Source organism: Labeo rohita, chromosome 21, assembly GCF_022985175.1.
Source record: "Labeo rohita strain BAU-BD-2019 chromosome 21, IGBB_LRoh.1.0, whole genome shotgun sequence".
Lineage (NCBI taxonomy): Eukaryota > Metazoa > Chordata > Actinopteri > Cypriniformes > Cyprinidae > Labeo > Labeo rohita.
In genome coordinates, this window is record NC_066889.1 from 29,006,801 (window position 1) to 29,031,440 (window position 24,640).

A 24,640-nucleotide genomic window follows, 5' to 3' on the forward strand; every position below is an offset into this window, starting at 1 on the left:
AATATAAGGCTGATTTCAAGTCTGGTCCAAATAATAGAGTTGAGCACACATAAACGCCTCCATAAAATTATAAATACTACTAGGATTTTCTTACAATTGAATGTTCTGTCTGTTATTTGACTGATGCTTTCAAAACATTTGAATTCTTGTTTATGAGTTCAAACAGTGCATGGTGGGAAATGGGTAGCAAAAGCATCACTATTACAGTACAGATAAAGCACTCGTTTAAATATATAATGCATATTAAATAATTTCATGCATAAACTTATTGTGACCAATGCAAATTGATTGCACCAGGATTATTTAACTGACTCGGATAGTGAGTGTGTCTTACTGAAATTCTGAGCTTTTTATGGATAATTATTAAAGCAATTTGTGCAGCAGGTGTTCATGTGCATTCATCCCAACAGGATTTGAAAAGCACAAATTTGAGCGGTCTTACATGTCACATGTCTTCTGGCTCAACCAGTGGTGTGAGTTATGCTCTTAAAAGTGTAAAATGGGCTGAAAAATTTTCCTGTGAGATGCATTTGTATTATGGGTCTGCTTAGTTTGAACAACAATGTAGTAGAAGGTATATCAACTTTGCAATTTTCTTTGGTGGCCTTAATAGTGCAGAAATGACACACTACGAACCAGCTCCGAAGTGCTCTGTCCCGGTCTGAATCAAATGATTCGTGAACCCACTCCAAAGTTCCGATTCGAATCAAAAGATTCACGAACCCGCTTCGAAGTTCCGATCTGCATCAAATGATTCGCAATCCATGCTTTGTAATCTAAATAATGATTCGCGAATCATTTCAGATCGGGACTTTGGATCGCAAATCGCGAATCGTTCAATTCGCGAAATGATTCGCGAACCCACTCCAAAGTTCCGATTCGAATGAAAAGATTCACGAACCCGCTCCGAAGTTCCGATCTGCATCAAATGATTCGCGATCCGTGCTTTGTAATCTGAATAATGATTCGCGAATCATTTCAGATCGGGACTTTGGATCGCGAATCGTTCAATTCGCGAAATGATTTGCGAACCCACTCCAAAGTTCCGATTCGAATGAAAAGACTCACGAACCCGCTCCGAAGTTCCGATCTGCATCAAATGATTTGCGATCCGTGCTTTGTAATCTGAATAATGATTCGCGAATCATTTCAGATCGGGACTTTGGATCGCGAATCGTTCAATTCGCGAAATAATTTGCGAACCCACTCCAAAGTTCCGATTCGAATGAAAAGACTCACGAACCCACTCCGAAGTTCCGATCTGCATCGAATGATTCACGATCCGTGTTTTGTAATCTGAATAATGATTCGCGAATCATTTCAGATCGGGACTTCGGATCGCGAATCGCGAATCCTTCAATTCGCGAAATGATTCGCGAATCCAATCCAAAGTTCCGATTCGAATCAAAATATTCACGAACCCGCTCCGAAGTTCCGATGTGCATTAAATGATTCGCGATCCATGCTTTGTAATCTGAATAATGATTCGTGAATCATTTCAGATCGGGACTTTGGATCGCGAATCGTTCAATTCACGAAATGATTCGCGAACCCACTCCAAAGTTCCGATTCGAATTAAAAGATTCACGAACCCGTTCCGAAGTTCCGATCTGCATCGAATGATTCGCGATCCGTGCTTTGTAATCTGAATAATGATTCGCGAATCATTTCAGATCAGGACTTTGGATGGCGAATCGCAAATAGTTCAATTCACAAGATGATTTGCGAACTCACTCCAAAGTTCCGATTCGAATCAAAAGATTCACGAACCCGCTCCGAAGTTCCGATCTGCATCGAATGATTCGCGATCCGTGTTTTGTAATCTGAATAATGATTCGCAAATCATTTCAGATCGGGACTTCGGATCGCGAATCGCGAATCCTTCAATTCGCGAAATGATTCGCGAATCCAATCCAAAGTTCCGATTCAAATCAAAAGATTCACGAACCCGCTCCAAAGTTCTGATCTGCATTAAATGATTCGCGATCCGTGCTTTGTAATCTGAATAATGATTCGTGAATCATTTCAGATCGGGACTTTGGATCGCGAATCGTTCAATTCGCGAAATGATTCGCGAACCAACTCCGAAGTTCCGATCTGAATCAAATGATTCGCAATCCCTGCTCCGTCGACAGGATCTGAATAATGATCCACGAATCATTTCAGATCAGGGCTTCGGAGAGTGCATCGCAAATCATTCAATCCGCGAACTAACTATGAAGTTCCGATCTAAAAAGATTCACGAACCTGCACCGAAGATCTGATCTGAATCGAATGATTCGCAATAGGCGATCCGATTGGAGCGCTTCGAAACAGTGAATCATTTTGCGACGCAATGGTTTAATTGATTCGGAGTTCGAAGCTCCGTTTACAAGTGATGTCGAAATTCGAAAACAAATTGCTCTTTTGATCAGTTTTTTGCTAGTGAAACGCTTGAACTAAATGATCAAAGTCACGACTTTGAATCAATCGGAGCATAGATATATAAGCTTATGAATCGGAGCAGTTCCAGCGTAAATGACTCACTCAGTTGATTCGGTTCATCTGTTCCTTTTCGCGTCTTCAGCCATGTTTACACGACACTGTCAGTACTACTACTGGCTTAGCTCACTAGTTTTATGTCATTAACTGAAATAACCTATAAAAATATGATGTTTGCAAATTAAATATCCTATTTCCATTCCAATATTTGTAATAAATATTTGTAATATAATTGTAATAAATATTTGACAATTGTTGTTGTGTTTGGTTGTATTAGTCTTCAGCTACCTTATATGTTCTTACTCCACACATGTATTAAATATATGCAAGTTAGTGCGTGTTTAATTAGACTATGCCTCATTTGTATTTTTTAATCATAACACTAGAAAACTTATCATACTGTGATTCTTTAACTGGGTGAGTATGGAGTTTTTACTCTATTCTCTTGTCTTAAGAACGCTCTGAATGACCTTTCCCACACATCACCGGTGATCATTCCTCACGGAGCAGTTAATTAACCCACAGTCATTTGCTAAGTAAAGGAAAGCTCATGAAAGCAGAAGACGGATGGACTATATGGACTCACCCAAACCCCGAGAGCATCCTGCAGAAGAGGAAGGTGCTGTAGCCCTGAACGAAGGACGACAGGAAGGCGAAGAAGCCGTTGACTGACATACACACCAGCAGACACTGCCGTCGGCCCACCTTATCTGACAGGCCGCCCCAGAAGAACGCGCCCACCATCATTCCCAGATACACCACACTGCCTGCAAACACACACAGACAGAAATACTGTGAGCCCAACATCATAGAAAGACATTAAACTGCATTAAACTTTACACACAGGTTACTGGGTTACTGTGGTTAACTAAAAGTGAAATTAAAACCATAAACATTTGAGGTCAAAAGTTTACACACACCTTGCAGAATCTGCAACATGTTAATTATTTGACCAAAATGAAAGATCATAGAAAATGCATGTTTGTTATTGTTTGTTTAGTACTGACCTGAATAAGATATTTCACATAAAAGATGTTTACATATAGTACACAAGAGCAAATAATAGTTGAATATATTAAAATGACCCCATTCAAAAGTTTACATCCCCTTGATTTTTAATACTGTGTTGTTACCTGAATGATCCACAGCTGTTTTTTGTTTAGTGATAGTTGTTCATGAGTCCCTTGTTTGTCCTAAACAAGTTAAACTACCTGCTGTTTTTTCAGAGAAATCCCGTAAGTCCCACTAATTCTTTGGTTTTTCAGCATTTTTTGTGTATTTGAACCCTTTCCAACAAAGACTGTATGATTTTGAGATCCATCTTTTCACACTGAGGACAACTGAGAGACTCATATGCAACTATTACAGAAGGTTCAAACACTCACTGAGGCTCCAGAAGGAAAAACCATGCATTAAGAGGCGGGGGGTGAAAACTTTTGGAATTTGAAGATCAGGGTAAATTTAATTTATTTTGTCTTCTGGGAAACATGTAAGTATCTCTGAAAGGCAGTACTAAATGAAATAAAATATGATATTTAGGCAAAATAAGAAAAATGTACACATCTCCATTCTGTTCAAAAGTTTTCACCCCCTGTCGTTTAATGCATCGTGTTTCCTTCTGGAGCATCGGTGAGCATTTGAACCTTCTGTAATAGTTGCATATGAGTCCCTCATTTGTCCTCAGTGTGTAAAGATGGATCTTAAAATCATACAGTCATTGCTGGAAAGGGTTCAAATACACAAAAATGCTGAAAAACCAAAGAACTTATGGGACCTGAAGGATTTTTTTTTTGAAGAACTGCAACAGTTTAACTGTTCAGGACAAACATGGGACTCATGAACAACTATCGCTAAACAAAAAACAGCTGTGGATCATTCAGGTAACAACACAGTATTAAGAATCAAGGGAATTTTAAAATAATTAAACTATTATTTTCTCTCGTGGACTATATTTAAACATATTTTATGTAAAATATATCTTATTTAGGTCAGTACTAAATAAAAAAATAACATGCATTTTGTATGATACCTCTTATTTTAGTAAAATAATTAACATTTTGCAGATTCTGGAAGGGGGTGTAAACTTTTGACCTTAACTGTATGGTCATATGGTGACTGTAATGATAGCAGCTATTGTTTATTGATCTGTATTGATTGTAATGGAAAGCTGAGCTGCTGTCAGTGCAGCTGTGCAGTGACATAAATAACACACACTCCTGTTATTAGTTTCATTGATCTGTTTCCATCATCCCAAACCACAGTCCACCAGCAAATTTAAAGGGATAGCTCAAAAAAGAAAGTTATACTGGTTTTGAATGACATGAGGGTGAGAAAATGATGACTGAACTTTCATATTTAGGTGAACTTGTCTTTTTTTGTTCGAAACCTGCAACTTTAGGATGTAAAAAGCTCCTGATGACATAATTACAACTAAAGATGACCTACACTGGGCTTTTAGTTTCTCCAGATGAGCAACAGAAATGATAACGTGTGTATTTCAATCACTGTTTCTTTGTGAGTTCAGAAAGACGGATTTATCGTCGCTAATTTAGTCCAGAAAACACACACACACACACACACACACACACACACAAATATATACACACATAAATCAGTCCTGTCCGCTCACTCAAGATACGGTAATAAAAACGCTGATTTATGTGGTAGTGTGTAGAAAGTGAAGCCCATCTGAGAAGAAACTGGACCAATGGAAACCCTGAGCGTCATCTCTTTCTATCTCTCAGTGTGTTTGGTGTTCTTCATGAGCCGTTCTCTCTGTGAGTGCGTTATCGCCCTGTGCAGACGTGACGGGACGGCCCGCTCATCTATTACCGTCTGACAGCACTGAATACTGCGGCTCGCTAACACCAACACAGACCTGTATGCAACGATCAGCAAAAGAGCTGCTTTCAAAGACACACATTTACAGTATTACAGTCACTGATCTTTCCATAAAGTACTTTGTTTTATAAATACACACACACACACACACACACACATACATACATACATACATACATATATATATATAGATATATATATATAAATATTTATGTTACCGATTACATTGAGACAAATCTTCAAAATGTTTATTTTTAATGTGTGTGTGTGTGTGTAATATATATATATATATATATATATATATATATATATATATTATAATTACATTATTTTAATATATTAATTATATTAAACAATTATAGAATATATTTTTCTGACTTGACTTTAAACTCTTTTTAATATACAAATTTTAAAATATAATATGTACATAAAATATTGTAAATATTGCATTGAAGCAATAATAATGTGGATTATAGCAATTTAGACAATAATATAATAAAAAAATATATAAATACAATATTACATATTTTTAATTGAAAATGTGTTATTCATAATATAATCTATATTCTTTAAATATATAATTTATTTAATTTCTAATTATATATATCCACATATAATGATAAATAAATCATATATAATTTATATATATTATATTATATATTAAAATGTAAAAAAAATAAAATGTGTTATTCATAATATATTCTTTACATTCTTTAAATATATAATTTATTTAATTTCTAATTATATATATACAATGCTAAATATATCATACATAATTTATATATTATATATTATAATTATATTAATTATATTAATTAAATTAAAATAATTATATTGATAAATAATAATATTTTAAATTACAAATACAATTTATATATGCAAGATAACTAAAATATACATAATACATACAGTTTATATATATATATATATATATATATAAATAAATAATGTGAAATAAATCATATAATTTATATATGTATTACATATATTATTACATATATTTATACTAATTATATTAAATAATTGTACTGATTAATAATAACATTTTAAATTACAAATACAATTTATATATGCAAGATAACTAAAAGAAAATAAAAATACATAAATTGAATTAAATTAATATATAAATTAATATTTCTTATATAAGTCAGAGAAATCTATTAAGTAAATTTAACAAAAAAAAAAAAAATTGAACTTTTATTCTCTTTATCCCACATACTATTCATGATGAATAAAACACAGGATGCGGCTCTAGATTACCAATTTAACTCATTCTGCTCTGCTAAATAAACCATGAATGGAGCGTCATTGGGAACATTAAGTCTTTCTCAAATGTAAACTAGAAGCTAATTCATCATGGACTGTGCTGCTTTATCTATAAGGAAACACAGCAGTTCGTGTCACTGAGGTACAAATGACGAATGAGGTTATTCTTGTTTCTCCAGGTCAGAAGCTTCTGTGGGACTGAAAGCATGAACCCACTTGATACGATTAAATGGCGAGAGGCTCTTGAAGAGCCAAATATATGTGCTCAAATAACATGTTCCTAAACGGTGCAGAAATCACTGAAAATCTTAGTTGTACAGCCGTGCCGTCTTCCCCTCTTTCGCTGCGTAATCTTTGCTCTCATGTGTGATTATGTGAGTGAATTGAATCTACATGTCAAAGCTCTTGTTATTAATTTCCCAGCATTCAGTGAGAGTAATGAGCTCCTGCGGAGCGAACTTTCCGCTTCTCTCGTTCTCTCTCCGACTGATTTCAGCTCAGAGAATCGCCCGTAATTCCCCCGATCCTGTCAGAAAATCCCTGCGGAAACCCACGCGGGCGACAACCAGAGCGAGACGGACGACTCCAAACACCGGAATAAGGAAAACAGGGACCGGAAAATGTCTGAAAATCTTCTGAAAACAATCTTGTACTTTAAAATACTCATGATAAGGTCATCATGTGTGTTTAAAGGTTAAGATTCACAGAGACTGATCTACATAACTGTATAATAAACAACAGTAAATATGGTCTGAGTGGCTCGACCAATCAGAGCGCAGGACAGGGCGAGTGTGGGCGGGCCAGACGTCCTGTATGTTTTAATTACAGAATCACCGGACAGATAAAGACTAATCAAGCATGATTACACAACACTATCAATACTCACACACACACACACACACACAGATATTTGTTTTTCAGATCTGATCTGTCAGTCCACGCTGTCTTTTGTCAGGCGATGACATCTGATCTGTTTGTTCAGATTGTCATCAGTATCTGCTGTATCTACATCTGCAGTGGTTTTGACGTGAGCGTCAACATGATGCATGAGTCTCCTGTAGAAATACAAGGTGGAAAACTGAATATTTTCCTCAGATGATGTATATCTTGATGCTTCACTGCAGTGCTGAATATTGAATAACATCACAGAGTTCACTATATGAGGAAAGATGGTGGGAAAAATGCTTTGTAGACCTTTTAGACTGTTTTATTAGAGATACAGATATAATAAAAAATCTGAAAAAAAAATCTGATTTTAATAAGATCTTAAGCCAATAAAAAGCTGGTTTACTATAATTAAAATAATTTTATTTTTATATATATAATGAATTCATGTAATATTGATTATATATTCAAGTAATATATTTTCTAGTGTTTTTACTAAATATCATTGATTATATTAGTCATTATTGGTATATAGGTTACATTAATGAATTTAAATAATTAAAAATAAAATCAAATCAAAAGTAATTCTGTAATAATACATACCATTTTTTAAATTATTTTTTTAAATTAATTAATACACCATAATAATATTATACATTATTATATACTAAAAGTCTGGGGTTCATAAGCTTTTTAAAATTGTTTTTTGGCGGCATTTATTTGTCGAAAAATACACTAAAAATTCTAAATATTATTATAATTTAAAATATCTGTTGTCTATGTGAATATCTGTTAAAATGTAATTTATTCCTGTGATCAAAGCTGTATTTTCAGCATCATTACTCCAGTCTTCAGTGTCACATGATCCTTCAGAAATCATTCTAATATGCTGATTTGCTGCACAAGAAACATTACTGATTATTATCAATGTTGAAAACAGCTGTGCTGCCCAATATTTTTTTGGAAACCTTTTTCCAGGATGCTTTGATGAATAGAAAGTTTAATAAAACAGTATTTATCTGAAATAGAAATCTTTTGTAACATTATAAATGTCTTTACTGTCACTTTTGATTAATTTAACGCATCCTTGCTGAATAAAAGTATTCATTTCTTGTATTTAATATATATAAACAACAACACACACACACACACACACACACATTTCAGCTTGATCTGTACAACATCCGATGTTGCTGATACTGCAGTATGAGAGAGAGAGAGAGAGAGAGAGAGAGAGAGAGAGAGAGAGAGAGAGAGAGAGAGAGAGAGAGAGAGAGAGAGAGAGAGAGAGCAGTAAAGCGTGAAATCAGAAAGTGTCAGGCATATTACAGACGCCTCTCAGGGGTCTTTTCAGCAGAAGAGCGTCTCACCTCTCAGAGTTCATTCTGCTCATCTCTCCATCACTCCTTCCTCTCTATGTCCAGCACACGAGCTAACGGCCGCTCTAAATCACCCACATCACACGTGATGCATCCTTCTCACTCTCATTCATTCTTGCTGTAATCTGTACTATTTCTGTCTTAACCCTCTGTTGCTCCTCTGTTTTTGAGTGAATAATTGTACGTTTACATTGGTTTCATAAAATGTTACTTCATCAGAATAGTACAAAACTTGTGTTCACATGGCACTTGCTATGTGAACATACACAAATGTATCGTTCGCAAACAATTCAAAAATGACTGCACTGGAAATTAATGTGAAGTGAATTTCATCTAGTGGAAACGTTTGGTACTGCACTCAAACAAAATCTGACTGAAAGTCCATTTTTTTTTGCAGTAGCCTAAATGTTTTATTTATTTTTTTTTGCAGTTTTTTTTTTTTTTTTTTTTTTTTTTTGCAGTTTTTGAGTAAAACATGTTTATGAAAATATGTATTTCATATAAAATGTTCACTTTTTAAGTGATCTATAAATAAATAGATGTAAACTTCTATAACTTCTGTGAGTATAAATTTATTTGGTAAAATACAGTAAAAATATGAAATATTATTACAATTTAAAATAACTTTTTTTTACGTGAATAAGTTGTAAAATGTATATTTATTATTTCGATTTATTCCTGAAATCTAATTTTTTGAGATATCAACCTCAAATATGAAATACAAGCTATTTAGATTTATGTCTTTTATTTTATTGCAGTTTTAAAGTAAAATATATCTGTGAAAATATATATATTTTAGAAAATCTTAAAATTTTCTTTTCTTTTTTTTTTTACATATTTCACAATAATAAATGTAAACATACACACACACACACACACATGTATATATATATATATATATATATATATATATATATATAGTTTCACCTTTTAAACTTTTTTCACTTCAGCAATGATCAGTTATTAAGTATGAAAATAAAACATGGTTTTACTACAAATAAATAACATTTTTGCTATACTAACTATGCTATTTGCAGTAAAACTGTGTTATACAAGTAATAAAATATATGCCAAAAAACATGGTTAATTTTTGTAAGGGATGTGCGAGTGTTTTCTTTAAAAAAGAGACCAAACTTCAATCTGTGGAAGTTTATAAATAAATTTCATTTTCAGGTCTATGCTCAAAAACAGGTAACAAATGGATCATAACTGTTCTATAAATATAATTAAGTACCATAAAATCCCCTAAAATACAAAATATTAAATAAAAATATATATATATTTTTTGTGAAATAATCAACCTCAGTTTGGAACACAAATTGCTTAGATTTATGGCTTTCATTTTCTTACAGATTTAGAGTAAAACATGTTTTGGAAAATATATATTTCTTGATTAATGTTCACATTTTTATACATTTTTCACAATAATAAAACTTCTATAGCTTCTGTAAGGCTGCATTTATCTGGTAAAAAACTGTACAAATTATAAATAATATTGCCATTTAAAATAACTGTTTTCTATTTGAATATGTTGTAAAATATCATGTAAATGCAATGTATATTTATTCCTGAAATCTCAATTTTTAAGATACCACCTTCAAATTTGGAACACAACTTCATTTTTTTTTTTTTTTTTTTTTTTTGCAGTTTTAGAATAAAACGTTTTAAAAATATAATTTCACATAAAATGTGTGTGTTTTTTATAATAATAAAAAATGTAAACTTTTTTTAGTTTCACCTTTCAAACATTTTTTTTCACCTCAGCAATAATCTGTTACGATAATTAATTGTATTAAATTTAGATTAAATTTTATATAATTTATTTATATTAATTTTATATAAATGTATTAAATTTAAATTAAATTAATTAATAAAATTCAATTGGTCTTCCTACAAATAAAACCAAGTTAAATCATGGTAACCACAAATTAACCATGGCATTTGCAATAGAAATCTGTACTCTACAAATAGCAATCAATATGCCAAAGAAAACATAGTTAATTTTTGTCTTCTTTTAAAAGAGATCAAACCATGTGGTCCAAAACATTCAAGATTTACAATTGCATTTTCAAGTCTATGCTCAAAAACTGGTAATAAGTGGATCAAGTCTGTTCTATAAATATAATTAAGTACCATAAAATCCACTAAAAATACAAAATATTAAATAAAAAACATTAACAAACTAAAATATAGGACATTGATTTCATTGGGGAAAAAACTGATAATTTTGTCATGCAAACAACAGCAAGGGTTAATAAAAGTCAGCATGATCTTTTTATTATTTCATGGTCAAATGATGTAACATGTACTCTCGATGTCATCTGTGATTGACAGCTCTCTTTATTCGTGACTACGGAATATCTCCATCCGCTCCGCCTGCCGTCTAATTGATCGATCAGAGTTATTGATCCGACCGCAGGCTAACAGTGTGTGTTTTACATGATTGTGTTAAGTTCCTGTTGCTAATGCACGAGTGTGTGTGTGTGTTTCTCCGCTGTTATCGTTCCAGCGTCATTAGGAGGAAAGAGTCGTCCTGTACGGCGGGCACAAAGGGGACAGGAGGAGGAAAAGAGCGCGTGATTACAGAGAGAGAGGGTAAATAAAGCAGCTTTACTGCAGGGGAAGAAAAAGAGGAGAATGGAGGAAGAAAGATAAGAGATAATGGAAGCTCTGCGGCAGGCGGACAAATGAAAAGCGTCTCGCTGTGGCTGTGAGGAGTCGTTTCGGAGCCTCGCTGTTCATTACCTGCTGCTGAAGCTAGTGAGCTGCCGACACACGCCGCATACTAACTCAAACTAACCTCCAGACACGGCAAACTACTTACAGAAAACACACGCTTATTAAAATCTTGTCCTTTCTAGTTTTTACTTCTCTCAGCTCAAATGTTTTACTGCAATTCATAATTCACAAAGAATAAAAGAGTGCTTTAGAATTTAATATGAAATCTATAATTAAACAAGCCACCTAAAATGAGATTTGAATTATTTAAATTATTTAATATTTGCAAAAAATATGTATTTATTGCTAAAAAAATATTTAATAATTGAATGCAATGTAATATAAAAGGACTATTCATATTAAATAAAATACTAAATATTTATATAAATTTAAATGTAAAAAATATTTGTAATAGTAGCAATAAAATTAAAAAGCACTGTTCATATTAAATATTAAAGAACTAAATTTTACATTTTATTTATAAACAAGTGCTGTCAAGGGATTAATCATGTTAAATCGCATCCAAAATAAAAGTTTTGTTTCCATTATATATCTGTGTATATTTATTATTTATATTTAAATACACACTCATGCATTTATATTTTAAAGAAAATTATGTTATGTTTATATATTAAAATTATTTATATATAAAATCAATTTATATGAATATAAATGTATACATGTAAATACATATCAATATTTTTAAAACTACTTACTGTTTGTGTGTGTATTTATATATACATATTAAATATATGCATATTTTATGTAAACAAAAACTCTTATTTAAAATTATTTAAATATTTAATATTTACAAAAAATTTATATGTATTTATTGTTAAAAATATTATATAATAAATACTAATAAATACTAAATAATGTAATCAAAAAGAAACAAAAAACGAAATATTATTAATATAAATTTAAAATGTAAAAAATATTTGTAATAGTAGCAATAAAAAAAAAAAAAGTGCTGTTCGTATAAAATGTTAAGGAACTAAATATTAAATATTATTTATAATCTAGTGCTGTTAAGCAATTGATCGTGATTAATTGCACACAAAATAAAAGTTTTTGTTTCCATAACATATCTTTAATTCAACAAATATTGAATGAAAGACATGCAAACATATTTATATTCGACAATAAATTTGAAATCATAAATCCAGGAAAAAGAAAGATGCAACACAGAATTTCTGAAAATAAATAAATAAATAAATAAATAAATAATAATAATAATAATAATAATAATAATAATAATAGGGCACTGGAATTTTACATACCATAATAAATTATTAAATTGCGATGTTTTTTTTTTTAATTCAATTGACTAGACACACTTTGAATATTAAAGTATAATTAAAACTAAATATAGAAAAAAAAAACAACATTGATTTTGGGGAAAATAAAACTCAATTTGTGAAAAAATAAATACATTTCATTCCAGAAAACTTAAAAAGGACAAAAACAGGATTTGAGGAAAAATAATATATATTTAAATACAGCCAAAAATAAAATTATATATATTTATATTAAATATTATTATTATTAATTAATTAATTAAATATAATATAATATTATTAATATTATGAATTAAATATAATAATAGTTTTTTCTCCATTTTTCATCTTCCATTAAAAATTGAATCCAGAAAACTTAAAACAACCCAATTTTTAGTACATAGAAAGAGTATTTAAAATACATTTAAAATACGATAAAAAAAACTAATTATTACAACTAATAATTTGATTTACTACTAAAATGATCAAAACAAACTGCTGTGTAGTATTGTGCATTAGTAAGTTCTCTCTTTTATAAAATTTATTAAAACTAAAATAATAAACCATAATTATTATAGATGTTAAACATGACAGTGTTCTGCCACAACATCCAGAGAACATCTGGAGAACGTCAGCTCTTTAATTTGATTGGTTTATCTTATGCTGTACAGTATGTATGTGAACTGCATATTACACATAATTATAAACTTACGTAAGAGACAGAGTAAAGAAAACACACACACACACACCTCTCAAATACGCTCAAATCTACCCACACATGTGCTGCTCCACCTGCTGCCAAAACAATAAACCCACCCATACCGAGATCATTGAACAATACAACGACAGTCTCTACACACACACACACACACACACACACACACACACACATGAACCATCAAACAAGCACGACACAGGACGATATCGCTGGCAAACGCCACCCAACCACCCACATCACACACCATATACAAGACCTCACACGCACACACACACACTCATTACAAGGAAAAAACCCTCCATTACATCAAAGGGCGGAAAAGCAGCTTGTCGTCTTTACAGCATGTGAGTACAGACAGAAACGTGTGGGTACAAAGACACAGATGAATAATAGAGGCTCTGCTCCAGAATCCAGAATCAACTCCTACAGACTCCGGTTTAAGACAGCAGAGGTGCTTTCTGTACAAGGAGCACTAAGACACCTTCAGCTGAGCATTTTCTAACACTGTATACATTATATATGTTATCTTATGTAAAAAGTGAGAGAATTTACACTACAGTTCAAATTTTTGAAAAAGATCTCTTCTGCTCAAAAAGGCTTCATTTTTTTGATTGAAAATACCGAGAAAAATTTGAAATATTATTTTAATTTAAAATAACAGTTTTCTATGTGGATATATTGTAAACTGTAATTTATTTCTGTGAGCAAAGCTGAATTTTTAGCATCATTACTCCAGTCTTCAGTGTCACATGATCCTTCAGAAATCTTTAGTGTCATTAATCTTTGCTTTTGCTAAAATTTCTTTTAAAATTCTTTTAAAAAAGACAAAATATTATTATTATTAATTAGGTGTATTAAAATATTATTAATATTATTAATTAAATATAATACCCCCCCCCATTTTCATTTTTCATCAAAAAGTTTCATTTTTGATGCATAATATATAATGAAATTATTTATATATATATATATATATATATAATTAAAATATTAATATTATTAATCAAATATAATAAAAGTGTTATTTTTTAGTTTCAATTTTGGCTTTCAGAAACTGTATTTTAAAAAAAAGTGTAATAAAATATGAATTAATATTATTAACTATTTATAATAATAATTTTTAATTAATTAATATAATAATTTTTCCCCATTTTTTTCAGTTTAAGTTTTGGCTGTATTTTCTGGGTATAAATTTCAGCAAAGTACTGTAGTTTTACTGGACTTATATATATAACAGTTGATTATTTTTAAAATATTATTTATGTTATTAATTAAATATAATAAAAAATGTAATTTTCATTTTTTCTGTATTTTCTGGCATATATATATATATATATATATATAAATATTATATTGATTAAATATTATTATTATTAATTAAATGTAAATTTAATTAATGTATAATATAATTAAATATTATTCATAATTAAATATAATAAAAAAATCATTTTCATTTTTGTCTACTTTCTGGCTACATATATATGTATATATATATATATATATATATATATATTTTTTTTTTTTTTTCTCATGTTCATAATTGAATGCATATATATATATATGCATATATATATGCATATATATGCATATATATATATACATATATACATATATATATATAGATGTGTGCATATATATGCATATATATATATACGCATGTCCAGTCCAACTGCAATGCTTTCTAGCCAGAAAATACATCCAGAAATTAACTGAAGAAAAAAAAAAAAATATATATATATATATATATATTTTTTTTTTTTATGGATGTATTTTCTGGCTAGAAAGCATTGCAGTTGGACTGGACATATATATATATATATGTATGAATTCAATTATGAACGCAGTACTGCATAGCTTGTCAGTGATCTACAGCTCTGTGTATTAAATGGCACTCCAACTGAAAGCATGTGATGGAGATTTACTAATTGAACTTGAAATGAGTATTTTGCTTGTTTGTGTAGTCTTTCCTTACTCACCCAGCCACCCGGCTCCTGAGTTGGGCACACACATGTCCGTCTCAGCACTGGGCAGCACAAACCCCACGACGAACACCTCCACCCCGTCGGACATGAGCGCCAGGCCCAACACGAAGAACAGCTGCCACTGGAAGCGTCCGTGTCCACACTCCTGAATGATGAGCTCGTACTGCTGCGCCAGCTCCTCCTCATCCGCCTCTCTCTCCTTCTCCAGCTCTCGCTTGTCCTTCATTCCATCCGCCAACGGCTGGCCAATCGCCACCTGGCCACGCCCATCTGCGGCCCCGCCCCCTGCGGGCACGCCCTGGTACTCGCCCTCGTATATTTCGTCCTCGTCGTCGTGGCCCTCGGTGGCGTCGCTGGACCCCTCGTCATCTTCTCGCTGAGCTTGTCCGTCCTGATAGTAGTAACCGTCTTCGTCGGCGCCCTCGTCTTCGTCGTTTTCGAAGCGGCTGTAGTTGCGGCCGGAGTATTCGTCCGAGGCGCGGTCCACCACTTTGTTGACCTTCTTGACCGCGTGGCGTTTCGCCTCCTTGGCGATGTCTCGAGCGCCTTTGGCCAGAGACGTCCTGTCTCTGTACGGGTCCTCCATCTTTGATGAGTTCAGCTGTTTGGTTGCAAATGTGAGTTTCAGAGGATAAGATCAATGTTACTGTGGGTCAGTCGGGTGGTTTGGAGACAGACAGAAGCAGACAGGAAAGTGTGACGTATGCAGTTCCTTCTGATGGACAGCTTCATTCACTCGGAAGAGACAGAAACTATGGGAAAAAGAAGAAAAGTCATATTTTCATTTTCTGCAACAGGCACAAACTTAAATATACGCAGGCATGAATATAAATAAACAAAATAAAAGTAATAATTAATTATTAAATAATAATAATTAAATAATTAAATGTGTGTCTGCGTATAAATAGTAGGTAAAACAATATTATAAAATAATTAATTCTTATTCATTTAATATATAATTATATTTTTAAGAACATAATTAATTTACATAATTTAATAATAACAGTATAGTAAAAACAGTATAGTTTAACTTTGGAATAATAAAAATAAATAAAAAAAATATTAAATTAAATATAATAAAATAATTACCTATTAAATAATAATAATTATTAATTTAATTTAACTATATTTAATTAATATATTAACTAATATTAATTTACACACATATATCATTCAAATTATTTTTAATTATTATTTAATTATAATTTATTATAACTTATTAATATGTAACCACTGAAAATGAAAAAAAAAACTATTAAAAAAAATTAAATACACATAATAATAATAATAATAATAATACACATAATAATAATAATATTTAAATATGTGTGTAATAAATAACAGTTATTAATTTAATAATTTAATATATAATTACTTTAAAAATATAATTAATTTGAAGAACAGTGTAGTACAAATACAGTATAGTTTAACTTACTGATAGTAAAAATTGTATTGAATAATAAAAATAAATTCATACATTTTAAAATTAATTATAATAAAATAATTTACTTTTAAATCATAACAATTATTTTATATATATAAAATTCTAATTATTTTTAATAATTATTCAATTATAATTTAATTATAATAATTTATTAAGATATAACCACTGAAAATGGAAAAAATAAAAATAAACATAGCAATAATACACATAATAATAATAATAATAATAATAATACCACTGAAAATGGAAACAATAAATGTAGCAATAATACACATAATAATAATAATAATAATAATTATTATTATTATAATTATTATTATTATTATTGAAAAATTGTTATTATTATTTAACTACACACTTACTCATGTATGTAATTAAAATATTTTTGATTATATGAAATTACCAAAAACAAAATCGAAAAATAAAAAACTAAAAAGTGAATAATAATAAAATTATATTACTAAAATAAAATTAATAATATATTAAATGTAATCAGTTAATAAATATGTTAAAAATATTTATTTATTTCATTTTATTTATTTTGCTTATACCTACAGACACACACACACACACACACACATACACACACTAGATTCTGTAAATTGTGAGGACTTTCCATAGACATCTATTGTTTTTATACTGACCAAACAATATTTTCTATCCCCTAACCCTAAACCTACCCCTCAAAGAAAAACTGTTTGCACTGTTACACTTTCAGTTAAACATTATTTAGTATTTTTTTTTTTTTTTTCCTTTGTGGGGACTGCTGGCCCCACAACATAGCATACGCAAGAACACAGACACACACAACATATAAAATAACATAATTTTGAATGAGATCCAATCTCAGATATTTCATTTCTCAATTAGCTGGGTATATTTGGTGTAATAGCTATAACGCTGTAATTGAAAAAGTAAAAGGGTTGCAGATCTCAGGTGTTCCTGTTCATGTGCCCTGCAGAAACACAGGAGAGCCATAAATCAGACTGGCACAGCGGGCAGAGGACAGAGAGCCCAGCTTAACTGCATACAGCGCTCCGCTTCACACTGTTCACCTCCACGGGAAGAGACGTGGACATTACCAGGACAGAGTCAAAGAAAAATGAAGAAGAAGAGACAACCCCACACATCACAGGACACTGACACTTCACACATGTGTGAGCATCTCTGGAAGATGTTCTGAGGATCTCCCAAACACAGAAGAGCCCTGCTGCATTGCAGCATGATTCCTCTCTCCAGCACAAACACACACACTCATCTCATTTTTATCTCCTCACATCTTAAAAATAAACACAAACACACACACAAACACTCGCTCGCTTTCTCTGAACCCAGTAAACTCAGCAAATTTCTTTGAAAATTGGTAACATATCTCAGAGAATGAGAAAAGAAGACGCCCACAGTAAAGTGCATCAGTACCATAGTACAGTGTTCCACCCCAAACACTTCCAGACGGTTTGGAACATTATACAAAGTCTCTATTCTATTCTATTCTATTCTATTCTATTCTATTCTATTCTATTCTATTCTATTCTCTATATAAAGAGTACTAAGATTACCATAAAAATTAAAGAACCAGAACATTCTAAATCATAGAAGAACATTTTGAAGTTCCAGAAAGAACTTTTTATTTCCTTTAGTTTTGGTCTTTTGGTCCCTGAAACCAAAATGCATTAAATACAAAAACATTAAGAATCATATAGCAACTCAAGAACAATATACTGCCAAAATAGATCTTGATAAGAAAAAGCTGAACCCAAACACCACTGAACAGCTTTTATTTTGCAGCATGTTTAATGCACTTTGATTCAAGCTGACATTTGATAACCGTGGATGAATTTCAGTCTGGCCAATATGCTGATTATCATTAGAATATGATTAATATTCATTAACTCTGGCATTTGCAACAAACATACAAAAGACACGTCTGATAATAATTGTAGACTGAAGATACCAATCTGCTTAAAAAAACATTTACAGAAATGTATTAATTATTAATTAATTCATTCATTGTGTGTGGGGAGAAAATTGCACTTTTATTTATTTTTATTTAATTTATTTAATTTATATACACATGCACACACATATGAATAAATAAATAAATAAGTAAAATAATTAATTAATGCAATATATAATTTATTTTTAATTTATATATGAATTCATTTATATTTATAGAATTTTTGTCATTTATTTATATATATGTGATTATAATTAATTATTTAGTAATTTATTAAATAATAATTCTGTCATTAATTTATTTAATTAACATACACATGAACATACATATAAATAACATATAAATTTATTTATATTATAATTATTATAATTTTTATGTCATTTATTTATATATGTGTGTTTATAATCATTTATTTATTTATTAAATAACAAATTATATATATATATATAATTTATTTTTAATTTATTCATTAATTCATATATTTATTTTATGTAACTTTTCTGTCATTTATGTATAAATGTGTGTGTGATTTATTAATTCTTCTGTGATTTATGTATATATATAATATATAGTTTTCATTTATATATATATATATATATATATATATATATATATTATTATTATTATTATTATTATTTATTAATTTATTAATTTATTAATGAATCTGTCATAAAGACAAATTCCCTGTGTGTCCATACATACTTGCCAATAAATCTCAGCCTGATTGAGATCATTAAAAAAATTTGGCGATTCATCAAAGATTAATATTTTTTGGAGTCGGTTTTTACAAATGAACCTGTTCACACGCTCTAAATGTGTCATCATAATCTTAAGCATAATATTCAGCACAGTCATTGATTAAAATACATTTAAAATATGAAATCACAAGGTTTGGAAACACATGAAGACATAAAACAACAAATGAATCAAAAGATCTGATTCTCAGAGAAGAGTCAGTTGTGCGTTTGGCCTCTTTCCTAAAAAAAAATCAGCGAAACCTTCACTATCCAGATTCAGCCAAAACAAAACGAATGATTCTCTAAGAGTCGTGTTTCACGGGCCGCCGATGCTGTCGGAGAAGCCCTCATTAATCACGGAGGGGAACACAGGCGCGCTTCCTCTCTCACACCCTATACACCCTATACACTACACACTAACTAAATCATGAAATACTGTAAGAAGACGTGACGTGACGGATTTGACCCATAACACGTAACAACAGATCAATCAATCACAAATTTGCATTTTCATTCAAATTATTCAAAAACCCTCGCTTTTCTCAAAACGGCACGTCCGGACCGCTGCGGCACCAGCCAGACCTAAAAACCAGCAAAGCATGACATCATTTCCTCTTAGCCCAAATAAAGGCAGTCCCTGACGTAACAATGACATCATCGGAGGGCTGATGTAATCAATGCGACACCCGTTTTCCTGCATTAACCCCAATGTGAGCGCGGGAGGGGGAGGAAGGGGAAGAAACTCGCGGGACGCTGCAGCATCAGCCGTAAGCCGAGCGGTTTGACCCCTGCACAAACAGGGTAATTGCACTAAATACGTGTAACGCCAGGCGAACGAGCGACACACACACACCTTCAACTCTAAATGACTAGTGTTTGACGATGTGCCGGAGTGAGTAATTATAAAGTTGCACGAGGAAGGTCGCGCCGTATTCCACTGTCCCTGGTTCACCTTGCGGAAAACAGATCTGAGGTTCATCAGACTGAGTGGTTTGGTGAAAAACAGCAAACTTCTTACACAACTGAAGACCACACACACACACACATACACACACATGCACACACACACTGCAGTAATGTAATGATGGATCGCTGAAGGCTTCACTGGTCACTGGGACTCTCCAGCAGCTGTGAGAGTCTCATACTGGACGCCTGCACAGATTGGATGAAGGCAGTGGAGTGTGTGTGTGCCTAATGTAGACGGATTTCATCTACATCCTACAGTACAAACTATATATGCTGAGTACAATCTATTCAAGAGGTTTTTATCATGTACAGAAACAAAAAAGAACTAATTTTGATGAAACTGCATGCTTTAAGGAGTTAAATGTTGATGCTGTTACATTATAGAAGATATTAATAGCCTTGAAATACAAAAAAATATATATGTTGATAAAACCTAAAGTAGTTAGGTGGACAACTTAGGTGGAAAAATAAGATTTAGATATAAGATTTAGATACTGATAATATTCTAAACTAAAAAGTTGCAGTTGTGACATTATAGAATATATTTTTGCCCTTAAAAAAATAATTAAAAAATAAAATAAAATAAAATAAAATAAGATAGTAAGGTGGTACTATATAATACATAGTAAATTATATAAATATAAAAGATATATAAAGAGGATAAAAAGAAATAAGATTAAATTAAAGGTTCCAAAGACAACAGAACATTCTAAATCACAGAAGTTTAAAAGTTTGAAATTTAAAGAATCCAAGAGGATTTTATCATTTACAGAATTAATAGAATTATAATTAATTTTGTTGAAACAGCACACTGTAAGGAATTAAAAGGTGCAGTTATTTTATTATTTATTTTTTGTACTAAAAAATAATATGTTGATATAACCTAAAGTAGGTGGATTGGATTATATTAAATAATATTCCTATTTTATCCTATAATATTTTTTTGTACAAAAAAAAAAATAGTAATATGTTAATTTAACCTAAAGTAGGTGGATTGATTTAAATTAATTAATACTTTATCCTGAATAAAATCATTACAGAATTAATAGAATTATAATATGTTGATATAACCTAAACTTGATAGTTTGACTTATATTAAATAATATTTTATCCTAAATAAAACCATTACAGAATTATAATTAATTGTGGTGAAACAGCACACTGTAAAGAATTAAAAGGTGCAGTTATTGCATTATTTATTTTTTGTACTAAAAAAATAATAATAATATGTTGATATAACCTAAAGAAGATGGATTTACTTATATTAAATAAGATTTTATCCTGAATAAGCCAATTAATTTAGACGTGACAACATAAAGCGAATATATTAGATTACCTGACATTTTATGGCACTGCACATCTCAAATGTGCGACTATGTTAGACTTTTACATTTATACATTAATGTGACACACCACTGCAAGGGACAATTTAAGTGAAATTAAAAGGAGATTAAAATTGTGAAATGGTTACATTTTAACCTTAAATCTTGATAATGATTAAAAAGTCATTTGCAACTACTTAAATGCAACACACAGTGGGTTACACTGTACTGTGTGTAAAGTGCTTTTACTGTCAGTGGCTCAGACTACAGGTCAAAGGTCACAGCTCTGTGTTCTGGGGGACTCTTTGTCTGATCCACTCCACTGATCAGCTGACACACTCATATAAAAGTGTGTGTGTGTGTGTCTGAGCAAGTCCATAACTTGGAAATGCAATCTAGGTTAAAATACCAACTAATTAAACAATGTTAAACAATCAGTTGATAACAACTGTTTTAATATGTATTTATATATTAAATGTAATATATTATATATCAATTTATATATACACTGCCGGTCAAAAGGTTGGAATCAGTAAGATTCTTAATGTATTTTAAATAAGTTTCTAATGCTCATCAAGGCTGTGTTTATTTGATAAAAAAAATCAGAAAAAAATTGTTATATTGTGAAATATTATTATGACGTAAAACAACATTCTTTTTTTAATATAAATTAAAAATTGAATTTATTTTATTTTTTATTGATCAAAGCTGAATTTTTCAGCATCATTACTCCTTTATTCAGTGTCACATGATCCTTTAGATCATGCTGGAAACAGTTGTGTTGCTTAATATTTTTTTGGAACATGTGACTTTTTTCAGGATGGATTCTTTAATAAATAAAAAGTTTTAAAAAAGCTTTTATTTAAAATATAAATATTTTCTAACAATATACACTACTGTTCAAAAGTTTGGGGTCAGAATTTTTTTTTAAAGAAATTAATACTTTTATTCACCAAGGATGCGTTAAATTGATAAAAAGTGAAAGCACAGATTTACATTGTTAGAAAAGATTTATATTTCGAATAAATAATGTTCTTTTTAACTTGTTATTCATCAAAGAATCAATTACAAATTAATTACAGGTTTCAAAAAAATATTTGGCAACTGATTCCAACATTGATCATTCTAATAATAAATCAGCATATTAGAATGATTTCAGAAGGATCATGTGACACCTAAGACTGGAGTAACAGCTGGTGAAAATTCAGCTTTGCATCACAGGATTATATTACATAAAAAACATTTTTTATATTTTAATAACATTTTGCAGTGTTATTGTTGCAGTATTTTTGATCAAATAAATGCAGGCTTGATGAGCATAAGAGACTTCTTTAGAAAACATTACAAGTCTTACTGATCCCAAACTTATTGTATATATAAATGTATGCAATTTAGCTTATTATTAAATTACATTATTTTATTATATTATAAATAATATTATACTATTAGAAGTTAATTATATAAATATAATATTTCCTAAATCACACCAGCTTCACCTGTAAAGGATGTATTTGATTTAAAATGTGTGTGTGGTTCACCTGAATAAAAATGAGTCATTCTGAGTCTCCTGATAAAAATAGTAAATGTCAAAGTAGCAGTTCAAGCAAACACAGAGGCTAATGCAGATGCGCAGGTTTAAACTGGTCAACACCGTGAGATTTCTACTAAACCCCCTGCAAAAGATGCAGTTAAAGTATCAGATGGTTAAACTATGGTATTCTAGGAAATACCATGCACTAAATAATTGTCATATACTGTGCATGTTATGTTTTGTTGTATTTAAAGTAAATCCTTCTACATGAGAATACCTTGGTAGCACCATGTGCAAAAAACACATTTATATATATTATCAGTACAGCACTTTACTGTAGTAAAGCTACACTTCCAGTTGCAGGATGCCACTATAGTTGTGTATTCAGTGCATCTCTCTCTTTCTCTCAGGCAGGTTGTTTCACGCGCCGCAGGTTTCACCCTTTTACTACCACTTGGCGAAAAGTCATCGGTCTGCGCGCGAATCGCCAGCACAACCGGGAAAAGGCATCAATCACGGTCCGGCTCTGACGCAAGCTGCGCCCCGTAATGAGATTTCGCCTGTCTTGACATTGTGCATGGGAATCAATCCCCCTCCCTCTCCATTTTATCTTTCCGTCACACACACACATACACGCGCCTCCATGACTCATTTTCAGGTGGATTTCTGTCTGCTTGTGACAGTCACACAAATTTTGCTCTGTCAGGGAACAAGTTCCTAAAGTGACTCTCTCTTTCTCTCGTTCTATAATCCAGGACACCACTGGGAGCCCTTGAGCAACTTACACACACATACACACACTCGTCTTCTCCAGCATTCAGAATAATGCTTGATCTTTATGGGGTTTTCAGTGCTTACTGCATAAACGAATAGCTCAAGCCAAAAACTGTCATTGTTTACTCTCCCTTAGCACAAAAATATCATTTTTAAGACTCTTTATCATGCAAAACAATTGCATGCATCTGTCAAGCTCCAAAAAAGTCATATGATGCTTTGCATGAAAAAAACCCCAAATCTAAGTCATTATTTAGTGGCAAACTTCTCAAATCATACACATGTGGGGTGTTAAACACGTCAGTGACGTTCAGTCACAAGAACCAATGAAGTTGTTTGACGTCACTGACGTCACTTGTGGT

General features: G+C 31.2%; 1 protein-coding gene across 2 annotated transcripts in view; it reads right to left on the bottom strand.

Annotated features, from left to right (window-relative positions):
- LOC127152773 (synaptic vesicle glycoprotein 2C) overlaps nucleotides 1–24,640 on the bottom strand; it is a 69,675-nt gene that overhangs the window by 21,656 nt on the left and 23,379 nt on the right. For both annotated transcript variants that reach the window (XM_051093618.1, XM_051093617.1), the window contains exons 3-4: nucleotides 15,542–16,299; nucleotides 3,068–3,248 (exon numbers count right to left, since the gene is read on the bottom strand). In XM_051093618.1, the coding sequence (XP_050949575.1) occupies nucleotides 3,068–3,248; nucleotides 15,542–16,133 (773 nt within the window). In that variant the 5' untranslated portion in view covers nucleotides 16,134–16,299. The remainder of the gene's footprint in view (nucleotides 1–3,067; nucleotides 3,249–15,541; nucleotides 16,300–24,640) is intronic.